Below are 21,644 nucleotides of genomic sequence, written 5' to 3'. Positions count from 1 at the left end.
CAGCCTATTGAAAGGCAGAGAACTGCAGCAGTAGAAGAGAGTAGTATTTAGCCAAGTTTAGCAATCTTGGAATCAGAAGCAAAGCTGACCTTATCACTGGACTACAACTGTCTATAGGTGACTGTCACCTGAAGCCAAAACTTGCAGATGTAAAACCCCACTTCTTTATAGCTTTATTTGGGAGGATGACATTTATTATCTGCAACAGCCTCAATTTTCCACATGGTGCAGCTCTGAGAGGAGGCTGAGCCACAGACAGAAGTTAGGTGTTTTAAAATACCATAGTTAATGACCATTTCTAATCAATCTATCCATTCAGCAACTTACATTTGTTATGTGGTGGGTCATTATAGTCCAGAAAAGTCAAAGGCCTACAACCTTTAGCTAAGTCTTTTTTTCTCTGTGTCAAAATTTAGTTCTATAACAGAGATGTGTTGGTTGGCTATGCATCTTCAGCAAAAGGGCGAACACAGGAGCACCTGGAATAATGTAAAAGGAGGATGGGATGGGAGGACAAGCGAAAACATCTTCATGAACAAGAAGGTTTTTTTACCTCCCCCTTTAAAAATATGGTTTGAAATTAGAAGGAACAATTATGATGTTTTTAACTTCTGCTGCTAAAGTATCAATTCAGCATGTTTTATTAAGCAGTGTACACAGTTCCCACAACTGCTTACTGAACAATCAAAGTTTCTGCTATTTGGCTTTCTAGATTTTTATTCAACTGCATTTGTCTGGTCAAATGGTAGGTCACATCCCACAGTAGCATGGTGCTCAGCTTTTAGTATCTTCACAGGAAAGACATTTTCAGTAGCTCCCTGTGGTATGTTTTTTTTTAATTTAAAGTTTATAATCACTGTTCCATGCTGACATGTCTTTCCTTAGTAAGAAAGTGGTTTTTTTCTTTAGTGGTTTTTTGTTTTTGTTTTTTTTTTTTTTGGTTTTTTTTTTTTTTTCCCTCCCAGCTTTATTCCTAAATTAACATCTGTATTTTGATTTTTATCCCCTTTTTTTACTGAGGTAAGAAAACAAAATATAAGAACACATGCATTCCACATGAGTGATTTTTGGAATCATGCACAGATAAAGTAGCAACTACCAACTCTAGCACTGAGTACTTGGAAACTGAGACAGCTAGAATACAAGATTTGTTTGACTATGCAACACTGTTAGTGAGGAACTGCTTCAGATATTCTGTGAAGATGTGAAAGGAATTCACTTTATACAGGTAAAGCTAGACTAACAAAAATCAGATATTTTATGGAAAGAAAGTAGAATTTTTCTGAAATAACTCTACTACATTAAAATGTATAGTAGCTGTATTATATTTTAGGAAAACTTTTATCTATAAATCAGTAAATCGTTAATTACATATGCTTTTGAGATCAACTACTTACAAATATTTTTTGAGTATTCTATTAGTACTTTTTCAGTCCTTAAAGATTTTCAACAAATGCAAGTACTGGAAAAAAGCTAGTTAGGACGCATAATTTGAAATTGTATGGATAATGGAAATATAAAGATAATATGAATCATTTGGTCAGTGCATAGCATACAGAAGATGCCTCCCTGCCCACTCTTCCCAGTGCCCAATGACTTCTAGAATACACTTTTGTTTTTCCTTTTTTAATAAGTCCATAAAACCAAGAATTTATAAACCAAGAATTTATAAAAAGTACATGCAAGTCTATTTACATGAACAGATCAAGACGCTGCAAACTCTTCTTAGTATACAGGAATAACATCCTTAAAATTGGGAGTTTTATAATAAAACAGGACACCAAAACTAACAGCTAAGGTGACAACAGCAGCTTTGCTGACTGCTGAATTCCTGGTTAGTTGCTGGGATAAGTAGAGATGGGGACATGACACCCAAACCAATTAATATTCCATATAGATTTGAAGAAAACAGAAAATTGGTTTTACTCTTTTTCTGACCCATTTCAAGTCTTATCAACATCAGTTGCAGCCCAAGTTCCTTGTTTCATATTTTTTTGAAAGAGGGAATGTAGGTGAAAATAAATGGGATCAGAGAAAGAGATGTTAGGAGCAGTCCCATCTTCAAATGCTATTAGGAAAATAAACATTCTTGAATTGTCTGCCCTACCTAATTCCAGCCTCTGAAAAGCCAAGAAGGACCACTTCTTGCAGATCTCTACAGACCCTTTACCACTGAGCAAAAACAAGAGGAAAAGCCATTGGAAGTCTCTAAAAGGTTTTGTTTTTCACAAAACGAAAGTTTGTATTCTTGTTTCACCATTCATCTTTGAATATTTGTATTTCCACTTAAAGTAAACAAGATAATTTCATAGTGAACAAAAAAGCTAAAACTAGCTCAGCTTTCCATAGCTTAGGGATAGGAAGGACATTAGGCATATGTAACTATTCCTAGTTTAAGCCATACAGGAATTTAATATTGCTGCAACAATGTGGTTTTCTTCTCAAAATCTGTCCACATTTTCCACCTTAAAATTTCTTGTGTAGCACACGAAATGTACTTGGATTTGCTACAAATAACTGGTATTAGAACTTACCCAACTGCCAAGAAACTTTAAGTTTTCCCTACCCATAGAAGATGAATGACATGTAACCTCGATATATGCTCCAACTTTGCCCAAAAATTATTCTGGTGAGTAAAATACAGTGACACCCTTCCCCCTCTGACCAGTTAACAACCCAGTCTACATCAAGGTATAAAATTTTAAGTGGTAGGAGATAACTGGCCATATATCACAGTGAAACATATGAGCATTTAGTGAGATTTCAATTTTAAGCCCACAACCTGTGACAAACATAACAGTTATTGCTGCCTCAGTTTTAAGAAATACTGTAGAGTAACCACTTGCCAGTGATGCATGAGATTGTAACTGGATTGCTGATTATGGTGTTAATGGGTGCTCCAGAATTTACTAAGTTTTCCATAATTATCAACTGTCACTTAACTTAATATCTTCCTATGCTTTCCATTTTTTGTGATTAAACCTTTATAGCATTAGAATTCTTTCTCAAACATTACAACAGAATTTTCACTACTGATGCAAGTTACAGAAAATGATTCTGATGCACTTGTCAGTACAAGTGAATCTCTCATGCTAACTACCATCATCCCCCTCCGCACTTTTTTTTTCTTTTTTTTTTTTGATGGCACACTGTGTGCCCTATGACCATTCAAGTAATAAACAGGAAATCAAGGACGTAGTTTTCCAGAATTTCACAGAAATCAAAGTCTTACAATCCATGGCAACATCCATGGATGTTATAGTAATAAAAGGTAAGTAAGGTATAGTAATAATATGTTCTTCATCCCATTTATATTAAGATTTCTTTTGAAGAAAAGGTGCTGATAGTTCGTATTGTTTCACCTATGAGGTAGATGGCACTGTTATATAAATAGTGTAAATCAGAAATTAAGTTGGCTTTAAGCCTGCAACAAGTCCTGCACCACTGACTGTTCAAGGCATGAATTAATTCAGGAATACAAAATATTTCAAAATTTTCAAAGTCACACAATGTTTCTCCTTTGAGAGGAGAATGGTGGTCAGCTGGACAGAGAGGTGCCTCCACTGATTAAGGGTCATCGGAATTCTGGCTTTAGCCTCCAGACCCCTTCCCCGTTTGGGCTCCTGTGGAAGGTGCAGATATTGCGGAGCAGTTCTCTAAAGACACAGGAGTGCTCTGCAGGCAGTTTGGACTCAAATTCCTGCAGCAGCTCCTGAGTGCTGGCCTCGCCATCCACGCGGGCCTGGAACGCCAGGAAGTTCCGCAGATCCACAAGCAGCTCATCGTACTCTGTCGAACCCTGGACTGGGGCGGGTGCTGGCTGATCATTCTCATCGCCCTCATTCCTTGTCTGTTGTGGTGAAACAAGGTGGTTTCTTGCCCTCATACGAGCTAATAAAGATGAAGAGTCCAGAGCACTGGATGACGATTCTCCAGATTTTCCATTGAAGTGCTCACTGGAACTGCACTTCCTTATATTTTGTTTCTTTATTGTATCTCCATCCTGCAAATAAACACACAGACTATGGGGAAAATTGCATTTTGAGACCCACAGAATCTATAAAACAAAATCTGCCTGTTGTTTAGACTTAAATAACAAAACCACCACTCAGAATTTGGTCATCTGAAATATACCATTAAGAGGTGATGTATTCTGGTCTCAACTTTAGAACTTAAGAAGCAAAAGAAAAGCTTTGCCGGTTTTGAGACAGATAAGCAAACCATGGTGCAATTTGTGACTGCTGTATCTAACTAGACTTCATCAAAACAAAAAATCAAAATCACAGGTAACTAAAAATTCTAGAACTCTACATAATCATACAACAAATGCGTATGACACATCTACAGCATAAGTTTGATTTATCACATAAATCATAACAATTCACATATATCAGCTATTAAAACAGAAATGTTAGCTTGTGCTTCTTACCTTGTGCTTCTTTGCAGGTGATGCACAAGTGGACTGTGAAGAAAGCAGCATGGAGTTTCTTTTTTGACCAAACCGACTCCTAAAAAGCCATGAAAGAATTAACTCCATTAAACATCCTCTTCAAAATGACTATGACAGTTTTTCAAAGACAGACTGGGTTTGTGGTTTTAGGGTTCTCAAGAGCCCTCTGCTAAGCTCTCTCTTCTACTGTGCAACAATAATGCTTTCTTTGTACTTCAGAACAGACTACCTATGTTTATAATATGCTTTTATGTTTATATTAAATATAAAACATGCACATGACTGATGCATGTTACTGCAAATACTAAGACAAAAAAAAAAAAAAGTTTAACATCCTAAGCACTCCTCAGTCTTTGGGAAACAGAGTGAGAACAGAACTCACTTTATTCCTGATGGTGCACCTGAAAGACCACTTGTGCCTGTCCAGGTTGGCACACCAGAAGCAGCTCCTAAACACTGCTGACGAGAGAGTCTTAGGGCTCTCAAGGCGTCCTGGGCCACTCTGCTCGCTTCTGCTTCCTCCAGCACATGATCTGCACTGGAAGCATCCATAATGGCATCATGCTTCATAACACTGTGTACCCCTAAAACCAGAGGATAAAAAGGTGAAGGAGGACATATCTTAATTTATGTGAAAATCAAATACTCACTTTTTAAGTGAATGCCACAATTGCATTTTTCCTTCTTCAGTGTGATTATATTAAGCACATCAGTACAGTAATTTCTAATGAGAGAACCCCCTTCTTTATCAGTTAAGTAATCAATCTGACAGCAAATCACTTCTCGTGTGCTGATGAGGTCATTAGTCACAACAGACCTGGCAATTATGTGGGCAAATTGATCATTTCCACTGTTATGGACAGGATAGACAGAAGTGAAACCCTTGTGTAAATGAAGGTTGATTACATCCTGGAAATATCCAGGAGAAACACTGCATTTACTTCTACATCCAGAAATGTGGATCTCTCAGAATAGCTTGTGCCAAGGTAATTGGCAAATTTGTAACTAGAATTAAAGTCAACTGGAATTAAATTTAAATTAAATTTAAACAATGAACATTTTAAGTTTCACTAAAGTAATAGAACAAACATGTTTTTTATGGTAGCTCTAACCATCAGAGTAACAGATCTGCTCTTTCCCTCATTTGCATAGGTTTTATATATTTCTCTTTAGTCAGCAGCCAAACAACAACTGTTACCTGATTTTTTGAAAAGTTTCTGCAAGACATAGTCATCATTTTTTTTTGAGTCTTGCTCTTCACTGCTCTCCCTTCTGTACTGCTTTTGTTTCACAAGATGAGGAATGCGCTTTCCTTCAAATTTGGCATCTTTGTGATGTTTCTTCTTAGACTTATCTCTGTGGCTCTCATGTGACAGCATATCCACCTTGTGCTTTGTTTTTGAGATACACTTAAAATGATTATTATCCAATTGCCCATCTTCAGTTTTAGCATCCTGCTTTTCCCAAGAGCCAGCTGCATCACAAGTGAGGCTAAGATCCGTCCTGGCATCTGCATTAGCTGCTCCACGTCCCTCACCAGCCACTGGGGCAGTCAGACCTTCAGCATTCTCTGCAGACCCTGCACTGCATGGCACCGACTGGGACATGCACTTGTCATCACTTTCCAAGCATTCCTCCCTGCTTTTATTGAATGAATTTGTATCAGCAGCAGCTTGTGCATTATCTTTTGCGTAGCTATTTTGGTCAAAGGTTTCTAAAGTTCCCTTGATTTCCTCGCTTGTCTCTACTGCTTTAGAAGAAGAATCTTTAATGTGTGTGGTGGAATAGGAATTGGAGGACTTCTTGTGTGAGCTGCTTTCTGCAAGATGGACATCACATTTAGAAGTGCCATTAGCAGGTGGCTTTGGAACTTGAACATCTGAACCAGTACCTGAGGGATGAATAAAATTATATCCATTTAACAAACAATTAAGACATTTTTGCTTCCAAACAAATAGAAAAAAAAAACCCCATGTACCTGCAAAAATTGCACTTGTTTCTGTTCCCTGAGACACATCTGGGCTGTTCAGAGTAAATAGTTCATAAAGGTCATTGGATTTGAAGAAGCGATTCTGCTTAGGGTCTTTCAGCACTCTGTTTGTTAAAAATTGTTTGAAGATTTGTCTAGAAAAGAAAAAAGATATTTGGTGTGTGAAACAATGTCTAGCTATGTTTAAGTACTGAGTACAGTACTTAAACAGAAAACTATAAGCACAAACATTACCCTGCAGAACAATTAAGCAGTGGGAAGATGACGTTAGATTCCAAAAGACCATCTTGAGTTAGTAACTTTCAAACAACCAAGTAAATTGTTAAACACAGGGATTTATTATTTTGCAACAGCCCCATAACACAACAGGTAACCACTATCCTGAGATGTCCTATGAGGCATCCCTTAACTAAGCAATAAATAACTTCACAGCTAGAACTTTTTTGTCCATTAAAATTGAAAAGCTTGCATATCTAACAATAAAACAATGAGAAAGCTCCTGAAAGAAAAAACTACAGCTTGTTAAAATGACAACATTTTATGGGTTCAATTGATTGGAGGAATCAAAAGCAGCATAGTAGCTCAGTCTGATGGTGATGACTGGATGACAGACACTGCAAACGTGAATCAGACTTGTGGCTGAGAAGAAAAGAGCCCACCTGCAGAGGACCAAAAGGAACAAATCTATACAAAGCTGCAAGAAATCTTCTAGTATTGGTAAAACTGCTTCTGTGCCATGCTTGTACTCCACAGTGCCTACAGCAAAAGCTGTTTTATTCTGTACAAAAAGTACATCCCTGAATGGAACTGGAAATCAGTTCTCTTGAACAGTTTTATCATACTTTTGGTTCTGCTGAGATTAAGCAGGGAAACTATTTTTAAATTCAGTGGTCAAAAAATGAAGTTTTCATTTACAGGCAAGAAAAAACAGGAAAACAGTAAGCGTGGGCATTTCATTATTTAGAGCTTTTTATTCTTCTGAATTTTCCAAGAGGGTATTTCAGTTCTGAAGAGTGAAGTCTAGACACAGGATTCCCATGTACATTCATCTGGAATTCATGTGAGTGAAGCTAACTACTGAGAAAGCTGAATGGGAAAGCAAACCAAAAATATTTCATTGATTTTGAAATACAAGCACTTCAAAGGCTTTAGCTACACTTTGGAATAAATAACATGAATATGACTGGTAGTTATTGGGATTTAATTCTTTCACTTTGGAATGAGTTGGGAATAAAATCAAATTGGGTTTGCACAGTAGTATATAGATCTATGTACCACATACATCTTGATACATCCCAAGGAGAACATAAAAAATTTGATGATTTGAATTTGCATTTCAGTCTAGTTGAGTCTCATGTTTTGAATAAGGTGCTCACTGTTTTCTGTTTATGTCTCATACTATGTTTTACAGTGAATTCTGGATGTGCTGGACACAGCTGCTGGAAGAGACCGATAAGGTACAGTTAGCACATGGCTCTTGCTTCTGGGAGCAGTACAGCTGGGAGTCTAGTATGAGAAAAAGGTTCTCGATTTCTCAGTAGAAACTTTTAAAAGTTTTCTATGATGTGCCCATCATGACCGAGGTGAGGGATTAGAAGCAATGTGAGCACATGCACAGCTATGTCACTGTTACACCACCTTGGATTTGCTAAAAGCATTTTCCAGACCATGCAGCTGTATCCAAGAAATCATTCCTGACTGACCTGTGGTATATCTTCTCCTCAATAGTCCCTGCAGTGAGCAGCCTATACACAGTCACCTCTTTCTTCTGGCCTATTCTCCAAGCACGTTCCCGAGCCTGGAACACAAAAGGTTTGGTTACCAGATATGAGCCATTCCAACGTGTCTGACACAGAGCTAATGATAACACTCTTTCAAACTTAGTTTGGATATTTAACAAATACTTCAAGAATTGGCATTTCTAGAGCATAGAATAATTAACTCAGCAGGAGAGGAAAAAGACCTAGAAAGTCTCTAACTGTACCAAGAAATCGATGTAAAAATTATCAATACATAAATTATGTTAAAATCAGAACTTTTACCTAGAATATGTATTTTACATAGACTTATTCCAGAAGGAAATTTCACAGTAGAGTGTTAATACACACCTTTCCTTTGAACTTTTCTTCTTTAACTTAACTAAAATCTTTCCTACAAACATCTTGAAGCAACCGCTAATACAGAGCACTCTAAGTCAGATACTTGCAGATCTCAGAGCTACGTAGCATTTCTATAAAAAAAAAAACTTTCTCCTCTCAAACTTATAAGCACCATATAACTGCTACATGATTTGATAAATCAGAGTCTTACCACACCATGAGATAAGATGAGATAATGAACAACTTCTAAAAGCTTAGAGCAGCTCTCTAAGGTCACAGCTACATATCATTATCTAGTGAGAAAGCAAATTTGAGCAGCATCTGTTCTCCTCTTCTCACCCTGCACTGTCACCACCAACAGTCCTGCCTGTTCAAGAGCCTGCACAGCTGTATTCTCTCTTCAGAAACATCTGGTTTATTTACTTTAAAAACACAGGCCATTTGAACTGTTTGTCTGACTGCACTGTAACTGACTACATGAATCAACAATACTGAAGAGTGGTAAGGTATAACAGCATATAAGGGATGTGGTGGGAACCACTTAAATTGGCTTTGCCACAAGAGTAATCATAATGTGGAGCTGCACCCTAAGTGACCATTGCTGGGAACAGCAACTTAGGAAAGAGCAACATAGTGCTTCAACACTGTTTGAGGAGATAAGTGTCATTTCGTCTTCAGTTTTATTTCACCTCAGCTGGTAAATGGAATGTAATAAATCAAACTCACCTGTGTGTCTACACTGGGATTCCAGTCAGGATCATAAATAATAACCCGGTCAGCACCAACCAAGTTAACTCCAATGCCACCAACACGAGTTGTTAGAAGAAAAAGAAATATGGATTTGTCCTATGACACAAGAGAGAATTTACTAAAGCAAGAATTAGCAAAATGTAACATTAAAAAAAATATTTTTTTCCTGGATTATTTTATCATCATTATATGCAAAGACACAAAGGAAGCCAAGAGAAGGAACACATTTCCTTGCTCATCTAGTATTTATTTTGACAAATAAAAGTAGCCTGATCTAAATTTAATTTACTGTTATCCAATAAAATTGCTTTTCCCCCTTCTCAAATGTGTTTCTTTCCTTAGCAGAAAACCCAAGTTGTGTATGAAGTAAGAGATTACTTTTTCCCCCTCTCTGACAAAGACAGGGGTTTCATTTCACTGAACTCCCCAGTTTTGTGTCTCCAACCTGAAGTAGTGTATTTAAAAACAGAACAAAAAGGAATAGAAGAATTCAATCATACTCATTAATACGTATTCATGTGTGGAATGGAACATCTCACCTCATTGTATTTTGTTACAAGAGGCTGTCTGGAAGCTACTGCTGTGGTGCCATCCATCCTGAGGTATGAATAGTTTCTGTATCGCACAAAGACTTCAAGTATCTGCATCATCTGTGGTGATGGAAAAGATTTAATGAAATCCAGATGTGAAGACTGAGCATCTGTATGATGAACCTGTAAGAATTTCTGGTACTAACTGCAGCGTCAATTAAACAAACAATGACAATGAAAAACTTGAAACACTTTCTTAAATTACAGAAAAAACAACTTATGTAAATGGGGAAAAAAAATTTCACAGCTGAATCCAGTGGAATATTTGAGCTTGGTTTGGAAGTCCAGGGCCATAGCTTCAAGACAATTAAACAGGCTGGTGTGCAGCATCCCAAGGAAATCCACAGAAGGAAGAAAAAACTGTGAGTACACAGGGAAAACAAACAAAGGTCACTGCCTGTGCCACTGTCCCAAAGGGAGCAATTCTGAGGATCAGACATGCACAGGCACTACTCAGAGCATGCAAACTGACCACCAGCTGTGTCCTGGAACTACACAGCAGGGACAGCCTGGTACCACATGGGCACAAATGACACAGCTTTGACCCAGTGTATTGCAACCAGCCCACTGCCACAATGCTGTGTCATTCCAGTAAAGCTTACTGAGTCTGGGAACTGGTCTCTGATTATTCCAAAGGCATCAGTCATTTCAGTAACTTTTGCAGTAAGATATTGATTTTATGAGAAAGACACTACAAAAGGTGGTTCTACTTACAGTTTTTTTGGAACTCTCACACACATTTTAAGTAATAGTAATAGCTAAAACTAAAAACAATTCGCTCATCTTACCTGTCTTGACTGAGTGAAAAACAGCACCCTGTGACCTTGCTTGTGCCATATTTTCAGCAAGGATTCTACCACTATCATTTTCCCAGAACGTTTCCAATATCCAAACTGATTTGGATCCTCTGCTTCAGCATCTGGCACACTCTTCAAAATTCTGGGACTATCAGCAACGAAGTCAGGGTGATTGCAAATCTTTCTCAAGGTTGAGAGTCCTAAGAGAATCTAAAGAATGCAAGAAAAAAATACTTCTATTTTCATATGAATACTTGTATCTATATGGCTTGTGGAAAAAAATTAAACAGCAATAGATTAATCCACTCACCATCAATGTTTATTTTTAATAATATTTTGATGCTAATACTTGTTTAAGGGAAAGTTTTAGGAAAAATCAGTACAAAAGAAAGTGACTGAGATTTTACGTACTTGAGAGCCTATTCTGTGACAATGTTAAGGGAATTCTGCAGCAATATTCTGCAGTAAAACAAAAAAAATTTACACTAGTAAAACCAGTCCCTCCCTAGCTGTAAGGCCATGTTTTTCTCACTCAAAAGGAAAAATGCCACCAATTTGTTTCTTGAAATAATGAAATTATCATGTCTTTCCTTCCAACTTCTATCATATTAGCAGGTAACTTAAGACAGACCTTGAGGATAGTCAACATACCCACCAGAATGCAAGATAACAAAGAATAAATGAATTAACATATTGAACAAACATACAAAACTGAAGTTACTACTTTTGATGCCACGTTAGGAAGGTTCTATTCAGTTATTCATTCAATAATATTACAAGAGTTATTTACACTTCTGAATATTCTGAAAAATGAACTAGCTTGAAACAGTGAATCGCTCAATCTTTTAGCACTACAAGCTGGATGAGCCTGCCCATAATTTATGGTTTGTTTTTACAACGTTGTTTTTCAGCTGGGATTTGCTGTTGTCATCACAGAATATCTAATAAAAACATTGACATTTACTGTTCAAAATTTTTAGATCCCTAGTAAATATGATAGCCCATTTTGTAATATCTTTGGTAAATTTCTGCAGATAGTCTTGTACAAGCCATGTCCAAAAGAACAAGCTTCCTAAAGAAATTTTCACTGCGATAATTAAAATGGCTATGCACTTGAAAAAACTTGCCCACTATACCTTTATGAGATCTGGAAATTTAAAAAAAGTCAAAACAGTATAAGGTCAACGTGTTCTGTGTATGGGACTGCAATATACATGGCCGTGCTGACCATACCACTGACTGGAGCTATGCAGCAAGAATGGATTTCACAGCTCACAAGACAAGAAAATATGGTGAATGACACATTATAGCAAACACATAATACCCCTCCTGCTACAAACAAGGGCTAAAATGGAAGGGAGACACATCCATCGCGCGCATAAAACTGTCAAACGAACCAGATGTGTGCAATGGAGGAGTCACAGGGAATAGCAGATTCTACACAGGCAGCAGCAGCCAGCAACTGAAAATGTACCCCAATTATGCCTTTCACTTGGCCACAGAAATTTCAACATTTACATTGTGAGGATGGAAGCAGAAGAGGTTGAGAAGCGACTAGTAAAACAGTAACAAGGATGTTTGCGTATTTGCTCTGCTTTCTGTTAGTACTGTGAAATCCTCAACTATTGCATAACAAAGTCATCACACCTGAATTGTACTCACAGGAGTAACTACGCTTTTCCTTGCTTCGCTTGGGCAATTAGTTAAAAGCATGAATACAAGTTATCTACAACAGGTCATCCAAAAAGCCAGAATTTGTTCCCAAGATCACGAACATATTGTGAAGCTCATTCCATTCCTACTTTTATCTGGTCATGTCATTACGTATGGATCACTAACTCAAACACATTTCATGTAACATTTCTGAGAAAAAAATAGACAACTACAAAAACTGAATAGAGATTAGTGTGTTTGCTTCCTTTACCGCTCAGAATCCAGCTAGAAGAGTGCAAGGGCCAGTCCATGATTTTATCCATCAAACCCTACCCGGCACTACCCCTGTTAATGCCTACCTGCATGTCTCCATTGAGAATCTGGTAAACTTCTTTAGAGTTGATGTAATTTTGATAGATTTGACGCTGCTCCTCTGTCAAACGGCAAAAGAGGACCTACAAAACAAACCAACCACTCAAACCCAACCTGTGGGAATTTTAGAATTTTACCATGTCCTACAATGAAATGTCACAGATGTCTGACATACTGAAATACTAAGGTAAAAGATACTGCATAAAAATCATTAGAAAAAAAAAAATTTTAGAGAATGATCATTAAGATGAGTTTCATGAGGTTTTATGTGCTTTTTCCCAGCAGTGAGACTTTCCCCTAAAATCGCTTTAGTTTTGGAAGTGCTGCCATTTTCTAGTTTTAATGAGGTAACTGTGCAATGTTAGCATTCTCTCAAAGCTGTTTATAGTAAACTCTTTCCATTGTGCATCTGTCACCTCCCTCACAACTTGCAAATTCTTAGAAGTTTAGCAGATGTGGTCTGTCCTGTCTTTAGACCTTAAGCATGAAATATAATGATTTCTCAGGTGCTCTGATGGGCTAAAATTGAACAAAATCACTTCCTGGCATCCTGCAAGGCACCCAGCATAACGCTCTAAATCAAACTGATGTAGTGCCCTGTGACTGGCAAGAGCAAAAATCAAATTTGTTTAAACTGCCTATGATCACATTCTTTAGATTAAGGAGCCCAGACTCTTTAATATCCAGACATTAAAAATTGGTTAAAAATAATATATAGAAATTAAAAAATTGGTTAAAAAGAGATTATTAATTAGGCTGCATATACACAGTATGGCCTATTTCTTTATTATGTACCTTTCAGCACTGTCTTACAAAGACAAATATGTCTACTTCTCTTTTAAAGGGAGAAGACAGGAAAGGAGTCAGGACAGAACATGAAAGCCTGAAGCACTGAAACCTGAAGAAGAAGCTAATAATTACAAGTGAGTATTTGTAGGAATTTCAGTTAACCAATACTTTCAACGTCCTCTACTTTGAATGAAAATGTTTCCTGAAGAAACATGCCACCTTGTAGTAAAACAAGTTTCACACCACAAGGCTAGTATTTTGAAAATTTATTATAATGTATAGGCCAGCTAGCTTGCAATATGAACAACTGCCAGCAAGAGTTTCTCTATTATTTGCTGCCCAAATTAATCTTTCTAAGACAGCAAACAATGCTGAATTGTTTCCTGCTGTACAAAAGGAAACAGACAGACAACTCATTTCAATGCACTTGAGACCCAAGGGGACAGTATTAAGTAACCCTGACTACACTTCATCTACCCTTTACTTTTTAGATAAGTGAACTCATACAGACCCTGCAAGACAGCAGTAATTTAATACTCAGTACAATGGTGAAAGAATATGAATCTTGAAAGCTCTGCACCTTATCTTTAGTTAAAACAGCATTTTATCTGCTACTAACACAAATTATTTCCAAATTTTCATGAAAGACTGAGTTTTGGGGAGGGAGAGGACTCAGTTCTAGTAGTGAAAATAGGCAAACCTGTTCATTTTTGTCTGGAAGTGAAAGGCTCATTTTTACATCAGCCTTCATTCTTCGCAGCAAGTAGGGGTTTATGGTGTCCCGTAACACACAGGCACATTTGTATGCAGTTTTTACCTGAAAAAAGGAAGAAAAGCAAAAGTTGTATTTTGGTTCTTGATATTAATTCTAGCAACTAGCAAAATTATATAATTAGCATTAGGAAAATCCTAACAAAATTAGATGGCTTATTTTACACGGATCTATAGTTACATGTTCAACACAACATGAATTGCAATAAAATTCATGTTAGCAACAGTAAAACTGAGTAAGGTTTCCTCAGATACATCAGATTTCTTTTTTAAAGAGACCAAAAGTAAGATATTTAATTTAGAAACCAAAGAAAGAAGTGAGTATAGATCTGTACAAAACCAAGGTCCTCATGAAAAAGTGCTAATACATATACTGAAAAAAAAAAAAGAAGCCTGCAGCGATGGTGGTTACCAGACAATAAGTGAAGATTAGTGCTCACTTGAGACCTTTAAAAAAATCGGTACAAGAAAATCCCCAAGATCACAGAAACTAAAGGTCACTCTGGCCCTAAATGGAGTATACAGTTCTATAAGGGGTAATGGATGTGTGAGATAGGTATTAACTGTAATAATGGCTAAAAATACCATAACTGGTCTTAAAACAAGGCAAACAATATAATAAATTATTGATATAGAAAAACAGTTGAAAGGCCAACTTAGTAAATTACTAACACTTATACAAGAGAAGTACTTAAACTTGAAAGAAAATAAAACTTCAGCAATGTATGCATAGAAAACATTACAAACAGTAGTTAAAAGGATACAAGTTTAATAGCATTTATATGAAACTTAGTAAATAAATTGTCTACATCATAATCTGCAGACTATTTATTTACTATCTGGTTAAAAACAGAAAAATATTTAAGCTGTCATCAAATACTAGAACCACAACTACTAAGATTAATAGACACTTATTCAAAATAATTTCCCAAGTAATTTTTTGCTTTCAAAATTAGTTTATTTACTTCCAGACTTCCAACATCTAATTTAGCTTTTTGAAATAAAAACTGTTTCTAGACTGGATTTAAGGATTCCTCTTCCTGCATAATTTGCCAAAACTTGATAGCAAACAGGAAGGTTTTATTTATATACATGAAAATGTGGGACCAGTCACCTCTCACTCCAATTTATCTTCATATCAAAGAATACTTCTAATGACTTAAACTTTAGGGCTTTTGACAAAACCTTGCATATAAACTGCACTCCTGTATAAATGAAATGGTCTCAGCTGAATGATTTTTTTACACAAGCAGCAGTAATGCATACACACAACTCTTTTTTTGGTTAGTGTCTAGAATATACAGCATTAAGTACATTTAGAAGTCAGTTTAGAAACAACAGCAACAGTTGAAACAGTTTCCTTCAAGCAAAATGATATTTAGGATGCATTTACCTGGACAGGAGAGGCATTGCAATATCCTCCCATGGTTATTGGGACAGAAAACTGCTCCATGAACACAGGGAGGGTTCCCAATTTTCCTGGGAATATAAAGTCAAAGAGGGACCAGAGCTCCTTTAGGTTATTTTGCATAGGGGAGCCAGACAAGATGATTCGATGGGGTGTGCGGAACTATTAATAAAAACCACAAAACCAAAAGAAAGTTATTTTCATGGTTCCTGGTGTATCCTGCCTCCTACCTCAGAGGATATTCAACTTCACCATCAATAAATACTCATGTCAAATATGTGGCCTCACACTCATGAAAAAACAGATTTCTGCAATACACTGTTCATAAACTGTTAGCAGAAAATTCACACCAGCAATCTGACACTTACCAGTACTGGTAAATTATTATGCAATTTAAAATTTATATTTTTTTTTCCTCTACCACACTTGTGTAAATTTAGCCATGTAAATTCATTAAAAATGTTAAGTAAGTTAAATAGTCAAATAAAGACCATTGTGATGTATGCTTTTATTCTTTATTAATGATCAAACATATATTTTTAGGCTATTAGATATTGGAACCTCCCTCCAGAGCACTTAAATTTATTTTTTATAAAGTACCTGCTTGCATGCAAGTGTGACTGCAGCATTTGGATTTCGGATTTTGTGACCCTCATCCAGAATGACATAATGCCAATCATACGTGTGGATGTTGTCCTGCATCAGACGAATGTACGAGTAAGATGTAATTAAAATTCCATGGCATGAAGCAATTTCCTGAATTAGTTTCACCTAAAAACAAAAGGTGCATGTTGTCAGTGGGACAGAATCCTCAGACCTACACACACAGAGATTTGCTATCCAAGGTATGTACAAAAAATATTATAAAAGCAGATCTATAATTTATTTTGCAAAGAAAATAAGTATATGCAAGATTTTGATTTATATGATTCTTAGCTCATCTGTGAAAGAATGAAGCACTTGAATACTGTGTTATAGCAAATCAGAATTTACCAAAAGCCTGGAAGGAAACAGTGTTTTTTATTTTCAATTTTTTAAAGGCAATGTCTGAAAAAACAAACATTGGATTTGATTAAGGTAATGGGTTTCTTCAAGTTCTCCTATATTCTTCACAAACCCAGCTTTGTGTACTGCAAGCAAGAATGTTAGAGGAAAATTAAACAAGTAGAATACTGAAAAACAAATACAAAAATCTATTTGTTTGATCCTAATTTCTGTCTAACCTTTCTCATTACAGGATTAACATAGTTGCTACCAATCTTCAAATTTTGTGCTTCTCTTGTAAGCTTTAACCCTTTCCCAAGTTTTTACTAGCCTTTATAGCTGCAAGTTATGTAGGGCAGGGACAGTCCATATAATTTTTGACAGCGTTCAGGACTCATCTTTATTGCATTTATCCTCCATGTATAAATCTAGAAGACTTAAATAGCAGATGATGAGAAGGGAAAAGCAGAAAATACAACCACCACTAAATTTGCTAAAGTAAAGACAAATCCCTTATTACTAGAAATGCCTTTAATTAAAACACAACCCGCAAAAAACAATTAAAAGCCAAACAAAAGGGAAAAACCCATGTAAAAAACTCACATGGTGTCAATATCCATGACCTTTTACTGTAAAATTACTTGCTCACACACACCCCAAGATTCAAAATACTCTTTTGAGTTTAACTGTTCAAGAATATCTGCTTTCTGATTATCATCTCCTGATAAAACCACAACACATTATTTAATGTTGGTATCATGAGTCTCAAGAGAATATGTAATCTTTAGAATAATTTGTATTACAGACAGTGTAGGATTTCTCTGCAGGTGTGGACATCCAAAGCTTAATTCTACCTGGTACATTATCCATAGTTTGCAACTCTTCTCAAGTCTCAGCTATGGTCTGTCATAGAATATTGTAGACATCACTACCCAAACACTTAAGACAAATCATCTCAGGTGATTTAAAATTAAAAGCTTGTAAAATATGTAACCTCTCCTAATTTTTGCAATTAATAGGGTATGTCTGCAATTAGCCTGACTTACAGAATGCTACGCTCTTGTCATTAAAAGATGTTTTGTGAAAGTGCTGCTGTTATTATGGAGGCTCAAGAGACCAATCCCTCCTAGAGGGCAAACAGTGGACTCGTAGAAAACAACAGCCATAAATCACGCTGTCAGGTAGCAGGGAGAACAGAAGTGAAACACAGGCACATGAAGGCCATTCATTGTAAACACACCAAGGCAGAATCCTAGTCAGGATTTACTGAACCTGTAATTAATTAAAGTTTCCTTCAAGCTAAATTTTTAATAAACAAGGATTTGTGCTGACAATGAAGAAACAGAACAGCACAATTTTATCAACTCACACTACAACATTTACTAAGTCTCATTTTACTGCACTGGGTACCTTTTCAAGGTTGCCTTCACTTTAAGTGCAGTTCTTGGAATAGTTCTAAATATTTCAAAACATGCTAACAGATCTTGACTCTTGAGGGTGTGGTATTTTATAATTTAAGCTACTTTACAATATTTTGTGTATAAAATATATTAAAATATAAAGTACATATATTATATATATTTTTAATATATCTATATTATATATATTTTTTTCTTTAATCCACAGGGTTTTTGTTTAGTTAGATTAAGGCATGTCTAAATTTTATTTTTTCTCTGGAAAGACACTTCAATGAAATATTTCATGCACTGTTACACTAAGTTAAAAAAAGTGTGTTTGAGAGAGAAAAATCCTACTAATGCCAGATTACACAGCAGTTACCTAATTTTTAAATTCTGCACTCTGGCCTTTATCTGATGCTAATTAATAGAGGAACATGTGAGTACACTGAGTCATTATGAACTTGCATTTTTGTTCAGCACAGTACTTAAGGCCTTTACAGTTCAGAGACAGTATTTTCTCCCAACCTTGGGTGATAAGATGATGGTGTTGCCTGGTCTTCACTGAAGCACATGAGATGTGCAAAGACTGGATGAATTTTGGCAAGCACTATTTCTTACAGCTAAAAGGTTCATGATTTATTCTAAGGACATGTCTCTAAGCAAATGCTTTTTTCCCTCTTGGTACCTCAATGTACCTACAATTTTGTTTCTGAAGGTACAAAAACAGGACAATTTTTTGGACTGATGCTTACAGGAATAAGATTTCTTTTTTATTTTTTTTTTAATAGCCTTTAAAAAATATTTAAGAGGACCTGAAATCTGAACTCTTATGTATTGTGTATTAGAAGTGATAATTTTCTTAGGCAGAAATGTGTATGTTAAAACTGAACTTAAAGACATACACCAGTGATAACTACAAAACTCACTAAACGTTCAGATATTTTTGAGGCAAGCGTGAAGTCAGAGATAGTATCTAGTCACTTATCCAACCATATATCATTTGTGAATCAAAAGTGCATTCTTCACCAGGCTCATCACCATTTCATAACCAACCATTAGGCCTGGGGATCCATAAATTCAACATATAAAACCTCTTTATTATTTCCCTGCCCCAACAAAAAACCTAAGTGGCACCACGAAGAGGCTTCAAAAGAACACATTATAATGTTTAATAATGTAAAAGTTGCAATAAAAAGAGCTAAAACACTTATTACATATTTAACAAGAATGCTACTTCTTGGAGCATGATACTAATTTCATCTGAGTTTGGTCCTTAACTCAGAAATAGAGCCTTTGGCTAAAACACAGGTTCCATATACAATCATGCCAGTAACTGTAACCTCTGAAATTGACTTTTTTACATGTAGATTATGTACTCTACTGTGAGGCTAGAAGGTCTAAAAATTTCGATGTGTCAAGTCATCTTCAAGTAGATGGTTTCACAGCTGCAAGTATCATGAACTTGACAATTACTTTTCTAGGGCTGCATTGTGCGTCCTGCATTTGACCAGAATAAGGGAATGCAAAGTTACACATTTACAAACAGTATGTGACTAACATCAGAAGAAATTGTTAATTTCAGTGATACATCTTCTAAAGATTAAGAAATTAAAAGTTCAGCCTTGCAATTAAAAAATACAGCCTCCTTCCATACATCACATGTTAAACAAGATAATCAAAGTTCATGTTGCCTCTTACATTCTGTGATTTACAAACGCCCACGTGGCCCACGTGCCAACAGAAGTTTTAAAACAACAGGACAAGCTTCTGCTCAGAAGGCTTTTTTCCAACACTATTAAAGTTTTTTCTCCTTACCTTCTGCTCTATACCATAAATAAAAAGCACTTGTGATACACTACATTAGATTAACTTCTTTTTTCTTTCCGGCCTAGAGGTCTTAGAGCACTCGATGTTTACAGATCAGATTTGAGTGTAAACCACAGTAGGAGCTTCATAGCATAAGACAGCACCTCAGGACACTTAGCTACAAATGCTATATCTTGTTCAAACTGAAAGCTGACTTCATAGGAGAAGAATATTACTTAAATCTGGTTCCACCTACTGCTCCAACTTAAGCAAATTTATCATCCTAGAAGAGCTAAACAATCTTCTGTAATCACAAATAATTTTTAAAAAGAGCAAGTTTTATATTTCATCCAAATACCTTAAACAAGCTCAAAATTCTTGGAATCCCCCAACTTGCTTCTGTGTCTTCCTTTCATCTTCTAAAATGCCAATCTGCCTTCCCTTATAGATAGCTGAAGACCTTTAGCCATAGTCCAAGGGGTGAAATGGGAAATTTATACTTCCCTTCTTTACTGTCAAAAGTTTCTACCATTGTTATCTTAGAAAAAGAGTAACGAGTGTCTCTTTTGAAGCTTTGCATATGCTAAAAACCCCACAAATATTATAGCAGTGAGATGTCTCAATGACTGAGCTGAAACAGGCTGACAAGATTTGCAGCCAATCTGGTGCTCACAATTCAGGCTGTTATTTCATACTATTATTGTGAAAATCCTGTAACTGCTTGCAAAGAAAACCAAAACAGACTGGTAAAAAGGTAAAAATCGGAGAGCCTTTCACTTACCACGTTGCTCAAAGTCCCTTTGTAACACCAAAGAAGTGTCACTAACTGAACAGCTGTGGGAAGTATTGCCTAGAATCAATTTATGATGAAATAATCAGAACAGATGTCTTCCCTACTCTTCACTGCCAAGTGAAATACTTCTGTGGGCACCTTGGAAGAGCTGGGAGACAGGCTCTTGCACCAATGCTTGTGCATCTTAGAAGGTACACCAGAAAACACCTATTAATAAAACCATATGATTTCAACAATGTTGGAAGATTTAGTATTTGCTAAGATTTCAGGATTCCTGACAATGTTATGGGAAAATTACATACACCTATCTCACCTAAAACATCAACTTAAATTTTATCAAATGAAACTTCAGCTGTTGTGTGTTTCTGTTACGAAATACTGTCTTGCCTTATGGGACATCTGTCATTGCTTAACCCTTTTTCTCCGAAATTCTCATCCAATAGTTTTACAATTAATCTTTGTCCTTAGAAATCACCTATGCCTCTTTTATAGACTTGTAGACAACAAGCTGCAATACTGGGTTTTACCACAACCTGCTGGCCAACCACTACAGGACAAGGTAGTCCTCAAAATCCATTAAGATCTTCACTGTCTGTCATCCATTTAGTCTGGAGGACAACAATGTTCCTCCACTGGTTCAGAAAATTGTTGCCTCTTCAGAGGCTGAAATGACCTTTCTCACTCCAAAGCTGATAACAAACTTCAGTTCCCCAATCCTCTCCTGGAGCTGTCCAACACAAAACTCTTCTCATTTACTTTGTGATAAACTAGGATACACAAATAGAACAGGTGAATCCTGGAACTGTCTGTTAATTCCAAACAAGCCTGTGCCACACTGAGACTACAGGTGAACAGGGCTTTTGGCTAAGTAAAATTAACCTCAAAGAACTTATGCAGTATAAGCTCTCTTTTTATATTTATTTAACTTACTTATTCTTTTATGTCTTATGCCAGAGCTTAAGGGTAGAACGGTCCCTGCATGAGCATTACAA

The 21,644-nt window shown here is 36.3% G+C and overlaps 1 protein-coding gene across 3 annotated transcripts in view; it reads right to left on the bottom strand.

Moving 5' to 3' along the window:
• Positions 1–2,245: 2,245 nt before the first annotated feature.
• Positions 2,246–21,644, bottom strand: part of ERCC6 (ERCC excision repair 6, chromatin remodeling factor) — a 44,311-nt gene continuing 24,912 nt past the window's right edge. For all 3 annotated transcript variants that reach the window (XM_041461295.1, XM_041461296.1, XM_041461293.1), the window contains 13 exons: positions 16,270–16,440; positions 15,655–15,831; positions 14,191–14,307; positions 12,689–12,784; positions 10,668–10,886; positions 9,829–9,939; positions 9,266–9,385; positions 8,144–8,238; positions 6,429–6,574; positions 5,649–6,341; positions 4,833–5,034; positions 4,430–4,508; positions 2,246–4,003 (listed from right to left, as the gene is read on the bottom strand). In XM_041461295.1, the coding sequence (XP_041317229.1) occupies positions 3,575–4,003; positions 4,430–4,508; positions 4,833–5,034; positions 5,649–6,341; positions 6,429–6,574; positions 8,144–8,238; positions 9,266–9,385; positions 9,829–9,939; positions 10,668–10,886; positions 12,689–12,784; positions 14,191–14,307; positions 15,655–15,831; positions 16,270–16,440 (2,655 nt within the window). In that variant the 3' untranslated portion in view covers positions 2,246–3,574. The remainder of the gene's footprint in view (positions 4,004–4,429; positions 4,509–4,832; positions 5,035–5,648; positions 6,342–6,428; positions 6,575–8,143; positions 8,239–9,265; positions 9,386–9,828; positions 9,940–10,667; positions 10,887–12,688; positions 12,785–14,190; positions 14,308–15,654; positions 15,832–16,269; positions 16,441–21,644) is intronic.

The sequence above is a fragment of the Pyrgilauda ruficollis genome, unplaced genomic scaffold, assembly GCF_017590135.1.
Source record: "Pyrgilauda ruficollis isolate IOZ18807 unplaced genomic scaffold, ASM1759013v1 scaffold15, whole genome shotgun sequence".
Classification (NCBI taxonomy): domain Eukaryota; kingdom Metazoa; phylum Chordata; class Aves; order Passeriformes; family Passeridae; genus Pyrgilauda; species Pyrgilauda ruficollis.
The sequence above is the reverse complement of the archived record's forward strand: the minus strand, read 5'-3'. Positions and strand labels throughout refer to the sequence as shown.